The sequence below is a fragment of the Lampris incognitus genome, chromosome 2, assembly GCF_029633865.1.
Source record: "Lampris incognitus isolate fLamInc1 chromosome 2, fLamInc1.hap2, whole genome shotgun sequence".
Classification (NCBI taxonomy): Eukaryota; Metazoa; Chordata; class Actinopteri; order Lampriformes; family Lampridae; genus Lampris; species Lampris incognitus.
In genome coordinates this window covers 14,489,898-14,505,812 of record NC_079212.1, presented here as the reverse complement: position 1 = coordinate 14,505,812, position 15,915 = coordinate 14,489,898, and the positions used below count along the sequence as shown (strand labels likewise).

The 15,915-nt window shown below is 43.3% G+C and overlaps 1 protein-coding gene across 1 annotated transcript in view; it reads left to right on the top strand.

The window, feature by feature from the left end:
• abtb1 (ankyrin repeat and BTB (POZ) domain containing 1) overlaps positions 1–9,998 on the top strand; it is a 10,962-nt gene extending 964 nt beyond the window's left edge. Inside the window, exons 2-13 of the mRNA XM_056275077.1 lie at positions 3,477–3,539; positions 3,720–3,775; positions 3,984–4,128; positions 5,430–5,589; positions 5,766–5,811; positions 6,310–6,426; positions 6,669–6,781; positions 6,917–7,015; positions 7,134–7,301; positions 7,462–7,662; positions 8,101–8,314; positions 9,986–9,998. Coding sequence (XP_056131052.1) covers positions 3,477–3,539; positions 3,720–3,775; positions 3,984–4,128; positions 5,430–5,589; positions 5,766–5,811; positions 6,310–6,426; positions 6,669–6,781; positions 6,917–7,015; positions 7,134–7,301; positions 7,462–7,662; positions 8,101–8,307 — 1,375 coding nt within the window. The 3' untranslated portion in view covers positions 8,308–8,314; positions 9,986–9,998. The remainder of the gene's footprint in view (positions 1–3,476; positions 3,540–3,719; positions 3,776–3,983; positions 4,129–5,429; positions 5,590–5,765; positions 5,812–6,309; positions 6,427–6,668; positions 6,782–6,916; positions 7,016–7,133; positions 7,302–7,461; positions 7,663–8,100; positions 8,315–9,985) is intronic.
• Positions 9,999–15,915: the final 5,917 nt, after the last annotated feature.

Sequence of the window (15,915 nt, the reverse complement as noted above, 5' to 3'; positions counted from 1 at the left end):
TTGGGTATCTAGAGAAGTGCTATAGTATAAATATAGTTATTATTATTATTACTACTCTCCGTTGGATCCCTGTTTATGGCCTCTGCTGCTGTCGAGCGCCAAAGATAAGAGAGTGAGGGCAGGGCCATGGATCAAATGGTGGAAGCTGGAGAAGGAAGGCTGTTGTGTGGAGTTCAGGGAGGAGTTAAAATAGGCCCTGGGTGGTAGTGAAGAGTTGCCGGATGGTTGGGCAACCACTGAAGAAATGGTGAGGGAGACAGCTAGGAAGATACTTGGTGTGTCATCAGGACAGAGGAAGGAAGACAAGGAGTCTTGGGGGGAATGAGGAAGTACAGCAGAGTATACAGAGGAAGAGATTGGCAAAGGAGAAGTGGGATAGTCAGACAGATAAAGAAAGTAGACAGGAGGAGTACAAGGAGATGCAGTGTAAAGCGAAGAGAGAGGTGGCAAAGGAAAAGGCATAGGTGAGTTGTGCAAAAGGTTAGACACTAAGGAAGCAGAAAATTACTTATACCGATTGGCTAGACAGAGGGACGGATGTGCAGCAGGTTAGGGCGATCAAGGATAGAGATGGAAATGTGCTGACAAGTGAGGAGAGTGTGTTGAGAAGGTGGAAGGAGTACTTTGAGGGGCTGATGAATGAAGAAAATGAGAGAGAGAGAGAGAGAGAGAGAGAGAGAGAGAGAGAGAGAGAGAGAGAGAGAGAGAGAGAGAGAATGTTGGATGATGTAGGGATAGTGAATCAGGAAGTGCGGTGGACTAGCAAGGAGGAAGTGAGGGCAGCTATGAAGGGGATGAAGAGTGGAAGGGCAGTTGGTCCTGATGACATACCTGTGGAGGGCATGGATGTGTTTAGGAGAAATGGCCGTGGAGTTTTTAACTCGAGTGTTTAAACACAATCTTGGAAAGTGAGAGGATGCCTGAGGAGTGGAGAAGAAGCATACTGGTATGGATTTTCAAGAACAAGGGCGGTGTGCAAAACTGTAGCAACTACAGAGGAATAAAGTTGATCAGCTATAGCATGAAGTTATGGGAAAGAGTAATAGAAGCTAGGTTAAGAGGAGAGGTGATGATTAGCGAGCAGCAGTATGGTTTCATGCCATGAAAGAGTACTACAGATGTGATGTTTGCTTTGAGAATGTTGATGGAGAAGTATAGAGAAGGCCAGAAGGAGTTACACTGTGTCTTTGTGGATTTAGAGAAAGCATATGACAGGGTGCCGAGAGAGGAGGTGTGGTATTATATGAGGAAGTCGGGAGTGGCAGAGAAGCATGTAGGTGCAGGATATGTATGAGGGCAGTGTGACAGTGGTGAGGTGTGTGGTTGGAATGACAGATGGGTTCAAGCTGGAAGTGGGATTATATCAAGGATCGGCTCTGAGCCCTTTCTTGTTTGAAATGGTGATGGATGGGTAGATGGACAAGATCAGGCAGGAGTCTCCGTGGATTATGATGTTTGCAGATGACATTGTGATCTGTAGCGAGAGTAGGGAGCAGGGTGAGGAGAGCCTGGAGAGTTGGAGGTATGCACTGGAGAGAAGAGGAATGAAAGTCCATAGGAGCAAGACAGAATACCTCTGCGTGAATGAGAGGGAGGACAACATAATGGTGAGGATGCAAGGAGAAGAGGTGACAAAAGCATATGAGTTTAAATACTTGGGGGTTAACTGTTCAAAGAACAGAGAGTGCAGAAGAGAGTGCAGGCAGGGTGGAGAAGAGCGTCAGGAGTGATTTGCAACAGAAAGGTTAAAGAGAAGGTTTACAAGATGGTAGTGAGACCAGTTATGTTATATGGTTTGGAGACAGTGGCACTGACGAAAAGACAGGAGGCGGAGCTGGAGGTGGCAGAGTTGAAGATGCTAAGATTTTCATTGGGAGTGATGAAGAAGGACAGGATTAGGAACGAGTATATTAGAGGGACGGCTCAGGTTGGACGGTTTGGAGACGAAGCAAGAGAGGCAAGGTTGAGATGGTTTGGACATGTGTGGAAGAGAGATGCTGGGTATATTGGGAGAAGGGTGCTGAATATGGAGCTGCCAGGGAATAGGAAAAAAAGGAAGGCCAAAGAGGAAGTTTATGGATGTGGTGAAGGAGGACATGCAGGTGGCTGGCATGATAGAGGAAGATGCAGAAAACAGGAAGAGATGAAAACGCATGAGCCGCTGTGGCGACCCCTAACGGGAGCAGCTGAAAGTAGTAGTAGTGAAGGAAGCTATTTGCAACTCCTAACTAGAAATAATGTTAAGGAGTCACATCTCCATCATTTCATAGAATTGTAAATATGAAAAAAATATACTTGAAAGTGTAAGAAAAAAAATGCATATATGCTCATCCGTTCATTTCCCATCAACTTTTGTCATAAAAATGTCACTTGTGCTACCAGGTGTTAATCCAGCCAGGTAGCCAGCACTGAGGTCAGTAAAGGGTTGGTTATTATGAACACATAACAACACGTTGTCCATATACATAACTGAAAACCAACCTTTTTTCCTTGGGAATATATACCTTTTTTTGCTACAAGTTTTTTTTTCTTCCAGGGGCATCCGGGTAGCATAGCGGTCTATTCCGTTGCCAACTGGCAATGGTTGTGTGTTACCTCCGGCTTTGTCTGGCGTCCCTACAGACACAATTTGCCGTGTCTGCAGGTGGGAAGCCGGGTGTGGGTATGTGTCCTGGTTGCTGCACTAGCGCCTTCTCTGGTCGGTCAGGGCACCTGTTCAGGGGGGAGGGGGAACTGGGGGGAATAGCGTGATCCTCCCACGCCCTATGTCCCCCTGGCAAAACTCCTCACTGTCAGGTGAAAAGAAGCAGCTGGTGACTCCACATGTATTGGAGGAGGTATGTGGTAGTCTGCAGCCCTCCCCGGATCAGCAGAGGGGGTGGAGCAGTGACCAGGACGGCTCTGAAGAGTGAAGTAATTGGCCAGGTACAATTGGGGAGAAAAAAAGGGGGGAAGTCCCCCCCCCTAAATTTTTTTTCCAGTTATTTCATGGACTTAAATGGAGTGGGGGCCGTGGACTTGGATCAAACACAATTTAGAATACTTATCTTTTGAAATTGTAGAATTTAGCATGCTTTTCCATTACAAGTTTAGAATACAACTACAAGGTATAGTCAGGTATTGTCAGGGTCCCCACAAGTTGAAAGCCCCATCTGTCACGGGATGTAGGATTGGGTCTGCATTTACCATTTACTAACAATTAATGTCATGCGGTGTCATTTCTAGACATCGCCAATGCTCTGCAATTGCTTATACACAGACATTACTTACCAGCACTCAAGTAATGCTCCATCTTTAAGTTCCCAGTATATATGCTGATAGTAATATTAGATAATATTCTAATACTCACATCTGCATTACTTGTCTCACTAAAAATTTGTTTTTTTTGCAGATATTCTGAAAATAACATTTGTTCTTTTAATTTCATTTTGATTTACCACTTAATCAATGCAATTTTGTTTTGCTGTTTTCTGAAGGTGTCTCGTTGAACAACGAGATGTGGATCTCAATGTAAGAGATAACTGGGACAGTACGCCGTTGTAAGTACAGTATGGTCAAGTTTTATTGCATTGTCCCAAGTTACCGTTCCAGCCCAGTTATATGTTCACACAGGTACATACATTAAACGACAATGGATGACACCCACCATTATCCTAATTCTGTCGCCGGAGCTGCGGAAGTACGCTGACCATTTGTAATGTGGCCGCTTTTTTTTTCAGGTACTATGCATGTCTCTGTGGTCACGAGGAGCTAGTCCAGTACTTGTTGGCGAAAGGTAAGGCTCGATTTTTTTTTTACTAAAGTAACAATACTACTTAATAATATCATGTAGACCTAACAAAAACAAAAAGCTAAATAAAGTTCAGAGATGTTGGCCTGCCTTTGGTCACAGAGTGGACACTGATATACCATCAAATGTACACTTTGGCATTGTGAAGTGACACTGGCCATCTTATTTATTCATTTTTTTATCTTGCTCTCAGGTGCCAAGTGTGAAGCCAACACATTTGATGGCGAGCGATGTATGTATGGTTCCCTCAGTGATTCTATTCGACGTCTGCTCAAAGATTACAAGTGTATCAGTTCCCAAACCATGCAACGTGACTATTTTGACCACTTTCTGCACATGTGAGGATCAACTGCATTGTTACCTTTCACGAGATTCATCTTAAATTTAAAGCGCTTATTTGCCCATACTCTTGTCGATTTTCCCAGTGATCACTGACGATTAAGCTCTAGCTCATACCTCAGAAAGTTGAATCAGTTCATCCGGACACAGCGTTTCTTGGGGGACACGTTTCATCATTCATCCAAGAGACCCCTTCAGTCTCAACTGACTGCGGATAACTCCACCCTTATAAACAATACAGCTGCATAACGACCGAATCCAACGACCAGTTTCATATGCACGTTGCTGTGACCATTAACTAGAGTTACAATGGCCATGTGTACTATTCACAGAGGATTTGGGAATAGTTGCAATCACATCATTGTAAGATGGGTGACAGATGTACTCTTCGGTTCAGGGATGGTCATTCCCTCTTCACATAGATGGCCTCTTTGACTCCCTGTCAAACCAGTGTTCCTCCCTTTCAAGGATGTGCACATCCCTAGGTGTTCAGGGTCGGACCCTTTAGTTGACTGGTTAGTGCAGTCGCCTGTGGTGTGGGCTATCCGGGTTTGATTCCTGGGTGCCCCCTGAATTCGCTACATTGGGGAGCGCTAACCACCAGCCAACCGTGCCAGTGGTTAGCGCTGTCGCCTCACAGCAAGAAGGTGCTGGGTTCGAACCCCGGGGTTGTCCAGCCTTGTGGGTCATCCCAGGTTGTCCGCTGTATGGAGTTTGCATGTTCTCTCCGTGTCTATGGTGTGTTTCCCCCGGATTCTCCCACTATCAAAAAGACATGTGCATGTCAGGGTTAATACGCCTGTCTGTGCCCCTGACCGAGGCATGCTCAGACAAACTGGAGTTGGTCCCTGGGTGCTGCACGGCAGCTGCCAACTGCTCCTACCTACACAGCTAGGGTGGGTCAAATGCAGAGAATTTGCCCATGGGGATTAGTAAAGTATATCAAAATCAAATTAAATCATCCTCATCCTTGAAAGAGGGGCCACTGGCCTGTAGTTGGGTGTAGACTGTGGAGAGCTACCTCGAACTGATTCAATTTTCTGAGATTTCTTTACCAGGATTATTGAGCATGCATCGAAAAGAGTAAGCAACCTACATTTTTTGTTAGGTTTAACATTTTGTCAGAATAGCAATGTGAAATAAAAAGATTCGGTAAAGAGATGTGATTGTGTACAATACTTTAACATGAACTGGGGTTTGAGCCTATATTACTTTAAGCTTTTGGTAGATGCACCAGTCAAATGAGCCACCATGATGCCTCCATCCCAACCCTACCATTTTTGTGTACTTTTGTCGTCAGGTTACTTGAACAAGGTCAATACAGTGATGTCAAGTTCCTGGTTCATGGAGAGACATTTCCTGCTCACCGCTGCATTCTCAGTGCACGCTCGGAATATTTCTCCGCTATGTTCGAAACCAAATGGAAAGGGAAGGACATGATCACCCTGAAGCACCCTCTGGTGGGTCCCGAGTTGCCGCAAATACGTGGCTATATTCTGTTTGTTTTTGTGTTACCACATTGGTAATCGCACCAGTCAATATGGGCTCTGTATGTCAGTAGCACAGTTATTAGATTTTCATGACTAATTCTGGATCACATTGCATCTATGTGGATAAACGTTGTTTTGATTTTCAGATTAACCCTGCAGCCTTTGGAGCCCTGTTGCAGTACTTCTATACAGGTGGGTGTGTGTTCAAGCTGTCCTTTTTTTTTGTGACGCCAACCTTGGTCAGTTTTCAGACTCCCCCAGGAAAACTGAATTCGATACTTGCCAGGATCATGAAGGGCATATGGAGAAGCCTCTGGTGGCAAACCACATCTTCTGATAGAACGGGTTAATTAATGATAAGACGGTTTCAGTTTTAGGTCATTGAAGGGATACTTAGCTCTTTTGAGCGCTGATATTTCTTTTGCCTTCCTCATTGAAACCATAGGCAAGGTGGCCTCAATTGTAAGGAAATTATATACTTTAAGATATTAAATGTAAAGATAGGGACCCTTGAAGGGCACATACTGCTGTGTAACTGGTGACGAAAAAGGGTCAAAATTTGAAGAAAAAAAATCACTAGGTATCATCCCTTTTAGATTCAGGTAATAATAGACATAATAGACATTTCAATAGGCTGAAGAGATGGAACATTTTTATCTCGACATTATCTCTCCCTTTTTTTGACTTCAGGACGCATGGACATTGATGTAAGCCTTGTGGAGGACTGCAGACGACTGGCCAAACAGTGCAAAATGGGAGCTCTTATAGAGGAGTTGGAGAATAAATGTAAACAGGTGTATGAATTTGGTGAGGAATTTATCTTGTGCTCATATTTACGGGAGAAATTGAAAAGAATTTGTGACTGTTTTTCAAAATGCCTCAAAAAATGTATTTTCTCTTTACTAAAGTTCCAAGGGTAGATTAGCGCATGTGTGATAGTTTACATTATAAAACCCTATGTGTGGGGGTGTTTCGGTGTTTCGTTATTTGCTCTTTTCCTGAGTGGCAATACCTAATGATCTTGCCGTCTACTCCCTCATGCCGTTTAGTTTCCAATAAGCCAGGAACCTGTGTGAAGGTGCTCACCCTGGAGCCTCAGAACTGCCGACTCCAGGAGGAGATGGCTCAACTGGCAGACTGTGCCATTCCCGCAGAACTGAGGGTGAGTGTACTGATAGGAAGTGCTCTGTGGTTGTTAATGTGACGGTTGTTAGTATGACCACATGTGTTGTCATCACATAAAACGCGACTGCTTTACTGAGCAGAGTTCATTATGGCTCTTTGGAACCTCCTCCAGGTCGGATTTGGTGAACTTCCCTTTGACAGAGTCGACAACTTCCCCAGTTATCCTGACATTTGCTTCAGTGTTGACCAATACAATTTCTTATGCCATAAGGTATGCAGTAAAGATTTCTCACGATGCATTCTGTGGCCAGATTTTTGACGTCATCCACAAACTCATTTCAGCGTCCGCGTATTTCTACATTTGTGGCATATGTCTCTGTGTGTCTTAGGCTTTTTTCTGTGGACGCAGTGATTACTTTAAAGCCTTGCTGGAGGACCATTTCAGTGAGGGTGACGTGCTCCAGTCCCAGCCCAGCACCCCAGTGCTCACACTCCACAACATCTCCCATGAAATCTTTATCTCCCTCCTTTACTACATCTATAGTGATGACACAGAGGTAAGTTCAGACTTGAGAGTCACCCTTTATTTGGATTTGTTGACCATCGGCTTTGTCCATGAAAGCTAGGTAATGTGCACACTGGATTTCCTGCTATGAGCGTGATTCAGTGCAATACACAGCAGATAAACTCACTATTGTCTTTTTTTTTTTTGTCCAGTTATCTCCAGACACCGTTTTTGACATACTTTGTGTGGCTGACATGTACCTGCTCCCGGGGCTGAAGCGTCTGTGTGGGAAGACCCTAGCAAAGAGTTTGTGTGAGGAAAACGTTCTCCACATGTGGAAGACGGCTAAGCTTTTCTGCCTGTCTCGCCTAGAAGACCAGTGCACCGAGTTCATGGCCAAGATTATAGAGAAGGTGAGTAACTTCTCTGTTTTGACATTGGAGGGTGCATTCTGTTTGCAGTGTTAACAAGACAATGCCAGAGATACTGTATGAGATGAGGTGCACTGAACACATGGTTTTCATGCTTACAAATCAGTGCAAAGTACAGATGTGCTATAGAAACCTTATTTTTCAGGAGGGTATATCAGTACTTTGGCGATACCGACATTACCTTGCCTTTGTGATCAGTGCATCACTGATATAACATAATTGCAGAGAAGACACTCTTGGTGTTTTTTGGCTACATATTAAAATGATTCATATGGAGTTATGGCAGACAAATGTTGTCAACAAAGAGTCCCACACAACCATGTGTTGTGTATTACAATTCTGGGCTGAAAGGGACATACCGGTTATCCATGCTCAAACAGCTTCAAGAGAATTTCAAACATGGTTAACCTGTTTTTACAGCTGGTAGACCATGCCGAGTTTGCCGAGATGATCAAGGAGGATGCCGCGTCCGTGGAGGAAAGGCACAAGACAGACTCCATCCCCTTGGTTGACGACATCCGCTACCACATTGCCAGCAATGTCCAGACCTACAGTGCTATAGAGGAGGCCAACCAGAAGCTGGGGGCCCTGGAGGGGTTGCTGCTCAGCATTGACTTGGAGTGCTGAAGGAAAGGTGGCGACATGGTTGTGGCATCAGAGCTGGGAAGGCATGCTTAAAGACTGGCTGTTGTGGTAGTTTAAATGTTTTTTTTTTTTTTTTTTAAGGTTGGGTTGGTTTGTGCGAAGACTTTCAAAAGAGCTTGGTGTTTTAGAGCTGTGGGCCTAGAGGCGTGATGGGCCAAAGATCGTCCTGGGTGAGAAATGACAAGAGGGGAATGAGCATAACATATGTCTGTACATTTGAAAGTTTTAGTTCACTTATATAGTACATTTGTATGTCATTATTTGCCGATATTGATTTAAAAGCTGAAGCTGTTACGTGTGTGTGTGTGTGTGTGTGTGTGTGTGTGTGTGTGTGTGTGTGTGTGTGTGAAACTGAATGCCAAACTGAATCGGTCTTGGGGATGTAGTCCAATGAAGCAAGATGTTGAGTTGTGTATATGTTTAAATACAGATGCATGAATTTATGTTTATACTTGAAAATTGTAGATAAATTTATAACTAGCTCATTAGTTAGCCACCTCTTTTAAAGGTGTGTTTACTAATAATGGTAGGTTATCTAAAAAAGGTGTAAGCGTCACAGTTCCCTGCATATAGTTTATTGTAACACATGCAACACATAATAATCATGTAGTACCCCATGTAATTTATAGTCCCTTAATTGGTCCCTTTTGTAAAAAATGGAAACCAACGAGTCTGTGTTTTGATAACCCGACAAATTCTGAGGAGCTTAAATGCAGGTAAAAAAAAATTTTTTTTCATTCGAGGCAAAATTGTGGATATAATCCATCAGAATAAATACTACACTTAACATAATCTTGTAAAATAGATGTATTTTGACTATATATTAGAGGCGTCCTGGCGGATGGCCTAGCTGAGGTGAGGTTGACTATATAAATCAGCACATGGTGAGTTCAAGACAAAACAATTCAGAATAATATCTGAACTCACTTGTCCCAATTGATTTTGGTGTGGTTCATGTCACATGTAGGATCCTACCAGAGAACTATGACATTCCACTGCTGTACATACTTGCTTTCACTATGCACTGAAATGTTAATACAAGATGTGTTAGTACTCAACCTAACACCCTTATCCAGCCCCATAGGTATAATATGTAAATACAAAAACACATTTTGTTTGGGCAATGAAACACAATTTATTGCAAACAAAAGAAGACCCTGGGAACGCTATGGTGGCACAGTGGTTAGCGCGGTCGCCTTGCAGCAAGAAGGTCCGGGGTTCGAACCCTGGGGTCCTCCAACCTTGAGGGTCGTCCTCTGTGTGGAGTTTGCATGTTCTCTCTGTGTCTGCGTTGGTTTCCTCCGGCAGCTCCGGTTTCCTCCCACAGTCCAAAGACATGTAGGTCAGGTGAATCGGCCATACTAAATTGTCTGTAGGTGTGAATGTGTGTGTGTGTGTCGGCCCTGTGATGGACTGGCAGCCTGTCCAGGGTGTCTCCCCTATCCCAGTTTGGATAATGGATGGATGAAGAGGAGAACCTAACTTCTGTTTTCCAACACAAAATTAAGGGATAGCCCCAACTTCTAAGATAATGAAATCACTGTGAGTTCGTTACGTGTCGAGCATTACATCTATTTTCCCAATATCCCAGAACCTCAAAAAGGTTGAATCAGGTCATCTGGACACATGGTTTATTGACAGATATGTTTCTTACCTGCAGGTAAGGACCGCTGTACTGGGTGTGGGTGGACAGCCTCAAACACAACGTGTTTAATTCCTCTACATGCACTTCAAGATCACAGCAAGAATGAGCTAGACTATCTAGACAGAGAACAAAGCTTTCATGCAAGAGTTCTAAGTCATAGGTACAACAATGCATACAAGTCAAACTGGGGGCCGTGGCCCCTCGAGCGCCAGGAGCTCCTGGACAACAATGGCAGAGAAAGGGGGAGAGGAGGAGCTGGCCGCAGAGGCAGCCACACGTGAAACATGTCTGTCAATAAACGATGTATCCAAATGAACTGATTCAACCTTCATTTTTCTTAACTGGATTACTGAGAATGCATAAAGACATTATCACAGAACCATGTTTTATTTTCCAAAATAGATTTGAATGTTATTACTGACCCAGCAGTTTTGTTTTTTTTTGCAATGTAAATACATTTCAAGTGTCTTATATGAAATAAAACCACGGGGGAAAAAACTTTCTGCGTCATACTTTTTTTTTTTTAAGACGGGATGAATTTTCCCTGGAAGAGTGAAGTTCAGGATCTGCCCTCGAGGGGGCACCATTTCCCAAGATATTTTCTAAATTGGATTTAGGAGCTTTACACCCAGACCCTGGGTGTCTTAACAGAGTGTCAGTGACTTAGTGGGGGGGTGCAAAACAAAACTTCCTGAACCACAAAGGCACTGGAGACATTCTCCTTGTATCCATTCCTTTCAACTAATGGCAACGAGTTAAAAGTGCTACGAGTTTCTCAATGGCACTGCTGCGAGTGTTGCGAACAGTGCTGACACCGCTTCTTGACCATGAACCCAGTGATGTGTGGAGAAGGTCATTAGGTAACGTGGTGCTGATGCCCGTTTATAATCAAACAAATGGGTGCACGAGCTCACGCCTTGGTATGTAAATGGGCTCCAGGCGAGCTGTGTTGTTCTCGTTTCAAAGGGACCTGAAGGTAAAGGCAAAGCTGTAAGTCACCTCAGCAGGGCCCCTAGGCTACAATAGTGGGCAGGCTTATTTCACAGCAGGAAATAAGTTATGGGGGGGGGGGAAACGCTGTAAAACCACAATAAAGGTTGGTTCAACTGAAAACCTAACGCCATCCATTAGAAAACAAAAACCCTGGCTCAGGGCCCGGTATCTTGAAGACCTTCTTTTTTGTTTTTTACATATGGAAAGGCAAGTGTAAACGACGCGATTTGTTATCGCACAAGCCAGCTTCCTTTTGCTTTACAGTCGTTTCTAAGCAACTTGGTCTCGCTTTAAAGTGGGTGGGAAAGTTAATTTTATTGACTTTCACATCTACATTACTCGTCTCGGACAATTGAATATTTATGAGATGCAGTGAAAGAACTTATATTTCTGGTTATTTTATCGCCAAGTCCAGTCCCAAAGCATCATTACTTAGTGTATAAGTACAGTGCCGTCATTTCCATGGAGACTGTGTGGTTGAAATGATAAAAAGAAGAAGTGGTCTTTGTGCCTTTGAACACTGCTGTAGTTCCCATTAAGCACCCATTCCATGTCTACGCTGGTTTAATAGGAGGAGCCGAGGTGAAGGCATTTGGATGGTTTGGAGACTCAATGCGTTTAAGTCGGAGCAAGTTATCACATCTCTTGATACCTGAACACAGAACTAAATCTACTGTATGTGGGGCTGTTTACATTTTGTGTTGAGTTTGCCTTCTTCCTTGATTGCATAATATATACCGATTGCATAATATATACCGTAACATTTAGGCCTTGGTCAATACAAATCCCTTCCTGGCACAGCAGTCGAACTGAATGGGCTGACATGCGATGGATAATTAAATTTGCTATAATTTATACCAAAGGTCTAACAATAAACTCGAATCACAGATGATGACTTTTATTTCCCCAAACGCTCTTAATCTCAACAGTTGAGTGGATAACCATGGCAATGAGCAGGGAGAGAAAACGGGATGCACGACGGTACAAAAATAAAGTGTTGCAAAGTAATTAAAATCAAATGTGGCCTGTTTCCTCCATTCAGAAGCATGTTGCAACAGTGTATTAGAACAGAATAAATGCTTCTGAATGTGATTCAGCGAGACGTTTGCTTTGCACATCGAGGGGGGCATCCAGACATGCGTTCAGGCCCATGAAGTTCAAGTAGCTGCAAAAATATCTCTTAAAGAGGACAGTGTCTTCTTTCGAAATGATTATGTTTTGCTTCTTTGTTGTGCAGGTCGTGATTAACATTCAGCTATACAGTGCACTGACTGTCTCTTTTGCAATACTAACACGCATTGTTTGCAAGGACAATCGACAATCCCCACGGGTTTCTGCAGGGAAAATAAACCCTCGAAGAGGGCGCCAAAGTCTCAGATTATTCAGGCCTCGACTCATTTTAAAGGATGACTCACTGAGACTTCAATATGACATCAGTATCCTCTCAAAGGGCCCTAAAAGAGAAAAAGTCGGTTTTTTTGTTGCTATTTCTGCTTTAACTTTACGTTATGCCATCAAGATCGTGGCCCGTGGATTAAGACGATGAATTTGGTGTCATCGACTGAATGTAAATTGTAACACCAGCAGATTCCCACCGTGAGGAGGAGGAGGAGGATCTTGGGTGACTTGCAGTAACAACTGTACAGGAATAGTGCCAAAGAGACCTGACGCAAGAAAAATATTGCTACTCTCACTTCCCTTATATTCCTCAAAATTAAAACAAGCATATAATGGATGTGATTGCGGATTATTTATGTGATTTTCCTTTGTTTGGTCTTTTCACTTTGTCGATTTTTGCTTTTGATAGCATGACTTCAGGTGCCATGGATGACATGTGTAAGACATGCAGAGCTGGAGCATTACTACCATCTGCCCGCCTGGTTTGCCAGAAATAGGAAGGCTGCTCATCTCAACAGCGATGTTCTCATACTGTATATGCAACTAACATGAATGATTTAATACTGTTTGGAGCAGATGGAGAACACTCCGGGTGGTAAACTATAAAGATGACCGAATGAACAGTGTTCAGTGACAAGATGCACCTGTCCAGTATAGAGAGTGTATCATTATATTTTTTTTTTGTTAGAAAGCCACCTACAATTCCTTGTTAATCACAAATATGTTTCACACACGCACGCACGCACGCACGCACACATGCACACACAAACACACTTAGATTCCCTGACCTCCCATGGGACAGTAGATATAATTCAATGCTGCAACCACTGCCAATATCCTAATTTGCTATTAGTCCCAGATTATCACATGGGTGGTGGTGGTGGTGAGGGGGGGGGGGGGTTAAGCCTGTGCATTTAATGATTGACCTGAAAAGCTCTCTCTCAAACTGTCCATATTTCTTCAGACACCTCAAATTCTCTTTAACATTTTAACCTCCAATGTGCCATTTCCTGGGGGGTAGTGTAACGTGCATGGATAAGTAGACACGTTGGTCCCTAACTAACGGGCCGGATCGTTTAGTTGAGCGGTCAGCGATGTCTCCCGCGGCACAGGAGATATAAGTTCGCATCCCGGCTGCGGCAGTTCCTGTGATTGCCCCCCAAATTCGCTACAATACGCACACTGAAAACAGTACATTTAATTGGATAGTATCAGTGTCTTTAAAAAAAAAAATATATATATATATATATATATATATATACATTCTGATTGAAATCATTCCGACTGTTTACATGGGATGGGATCTAATATTGCCGATGCAATTAATCGGAACAGCAGTGTCACAGGCGCTGGAGAGAAGGGAGATGTCGAGTTCATGGGATGTTTTCGTTGGGGCAGATATGGCGTCGGAGCCAAAGACGGAGAGTGAAATCGGAACTGAGAATGAGGACATGAGAGGGTTTGAAAATAAGAAAAGGAAGAAAAATACATTGAATTGCTCAAGCAATTCTAGCCAGTCATTGGGAACAGAGGAGACGTATCTTGTTGGGATGAAAGCCGTGACAAGAGAAAACAGGATTTTCAAGGACCCACATGATGTCGTAAAGTTTGTAGGGGGAAAACTTGGAGCTGTACGATCAGTCATGATAACTAGAAGTGGGATGTTATCATTGATTGTATATCAAAGTGTCAGAGAGATAGAGCCCTTTAGATCAAGGTATTTGGAAGTTATCTCTGTGTTATCTGTTATGTGACTTGCTTTCCACTCTGATCAAAAGCAAGGATGAAGGGAGTGATAAGTAGTGTGCCATTGTCAGTAAAAGCTGAGTCATTTCAGGATGTTGCAGGTACGTGTGAGACAAGAATGACTACGAGATTCAGAGAAGGGGAGAAGGAGGACAGTAATTCTGTGTGTTTGACTTTTTAAGGGGAGTTGCCAGAGTGTACTTTGATTATGTGAGTTACAGGGTGAGACCATATGAGAGCTCCTCTCAGATGTTTTTGCTGTCAGGAATAGGGACATGTTGCTGCAGTAGGTAATGACGTGAGAAGATATGGGAGTTGGGGGAAGGACAACTGCCGAGTGGAAGATTGTAAAGTTGAGAAAGAGCAAGCAAAGTGTCTGCACTGCAAGGGAAATGACAATATGGGTTCAGCACAGTGTCCAAAAAGAATTAAGGAAGAGAACGTGAATAAGACGAGATCAGAAAAGGGACTGTCATATGATGAAAGTGCTAAAAGAATGGAGAGATACATCAAGAATGATGTGAGACAAGAAGCTAAGGAGGACAAGTCATCAGGAAGCATGCTAGGTTTTGCTTTTGACTAGATGGAGTTTTGGCCTTTTTAGCAATGGTAATTAACTGTACTGCTGTAGTAGAAAGAAAATCTGAGAGAATTGATATAATTGTAGATGCAGCAAGGGCATTTCTGGGTGTTGCAGGTGTTTCTGGAGGTGTGCAGCAGCTGCTGAGGGAGGCTTTTATCCCTCTCAGAAACCTGTGAAACAACTAGTTTGAGAGGATATGAGTTTGCTTTGTTTTGTTTTGATTATTATTATTAACTCGACATTCTGTGGTCTTGTTTGAATCAGCAGTTATTTCTTATTTTCCTACCGTCTAGGCGCCCGATCATGTTCAGTTCTTCAACAGTCTTTCTGTTCACCTTCTGGAGCAGCTGGCAGTTATCACAGGGCATTTGGTGAGGGGGAAGGATGTCAGTCCCTCCTGTTGAAGAACACGACCGACACAGGCAAGAGGATTCCGGAGTCTTTTGAGAGATACGACCGGGCGAAAGTCTCTGTCTTGGAGCACTAGCTAGCTAAAAAACAAGCCGGTGCTAGCTAGCAGCAGAATCCGCTAGCGGTACAAACGCAGGGATCGGCGATCGTGAGCAAAGCCAGGAAAGCCCCGTCTGAGTGTTAGGTAGCCACAGTTGAGCGACGGTAGAATCTGTTCATGAATTAAACAATAATAGGCTGTATTTCCAGAAATCAGACAAAAAGCACAGTAAGAAAGTACAAACAAAAACGTCGATCACGACTGAGGGCTGAGTCTACACGGTTCTTGCCACATACAACTCCAGCACTACGGAGTCGGAGACTTCAGCGCGACAAAGTCGGTGCAACAATCGATGATCGGATAAAAATCCATAAAATAGTACAGACAAAGCAAAAAATCAATTAAAAGTTGAAAAGCAAGGAAGCAGAGCGACAAACAAACCGTCAGCTGACAACCGGAAATAACTCAGCGAGGCGTGCGCATGCGCAGAAAGAATGCCGCCATAAAGTAATCCGGTTAAATTGTTTACATGGTACAATTTTCCTTTTGATCGGTGTATGAAAAGGTTTTAACTATCCCGCTGTAAACGATTGACATTTCAGTCGGTTGGGCCCATTTATTCTGACTGAGATGTTTATATGGAGTATTTTTATTTTGTTTGGGTTTTTAAACATTATAATCAAAATATTAGGCTACATGTACGAGACTTAAGTCAATGCTTTGGTGTCATCACTCCAAATCTAGGTACAATGGGAAACATGGTGCTCTTGGAAA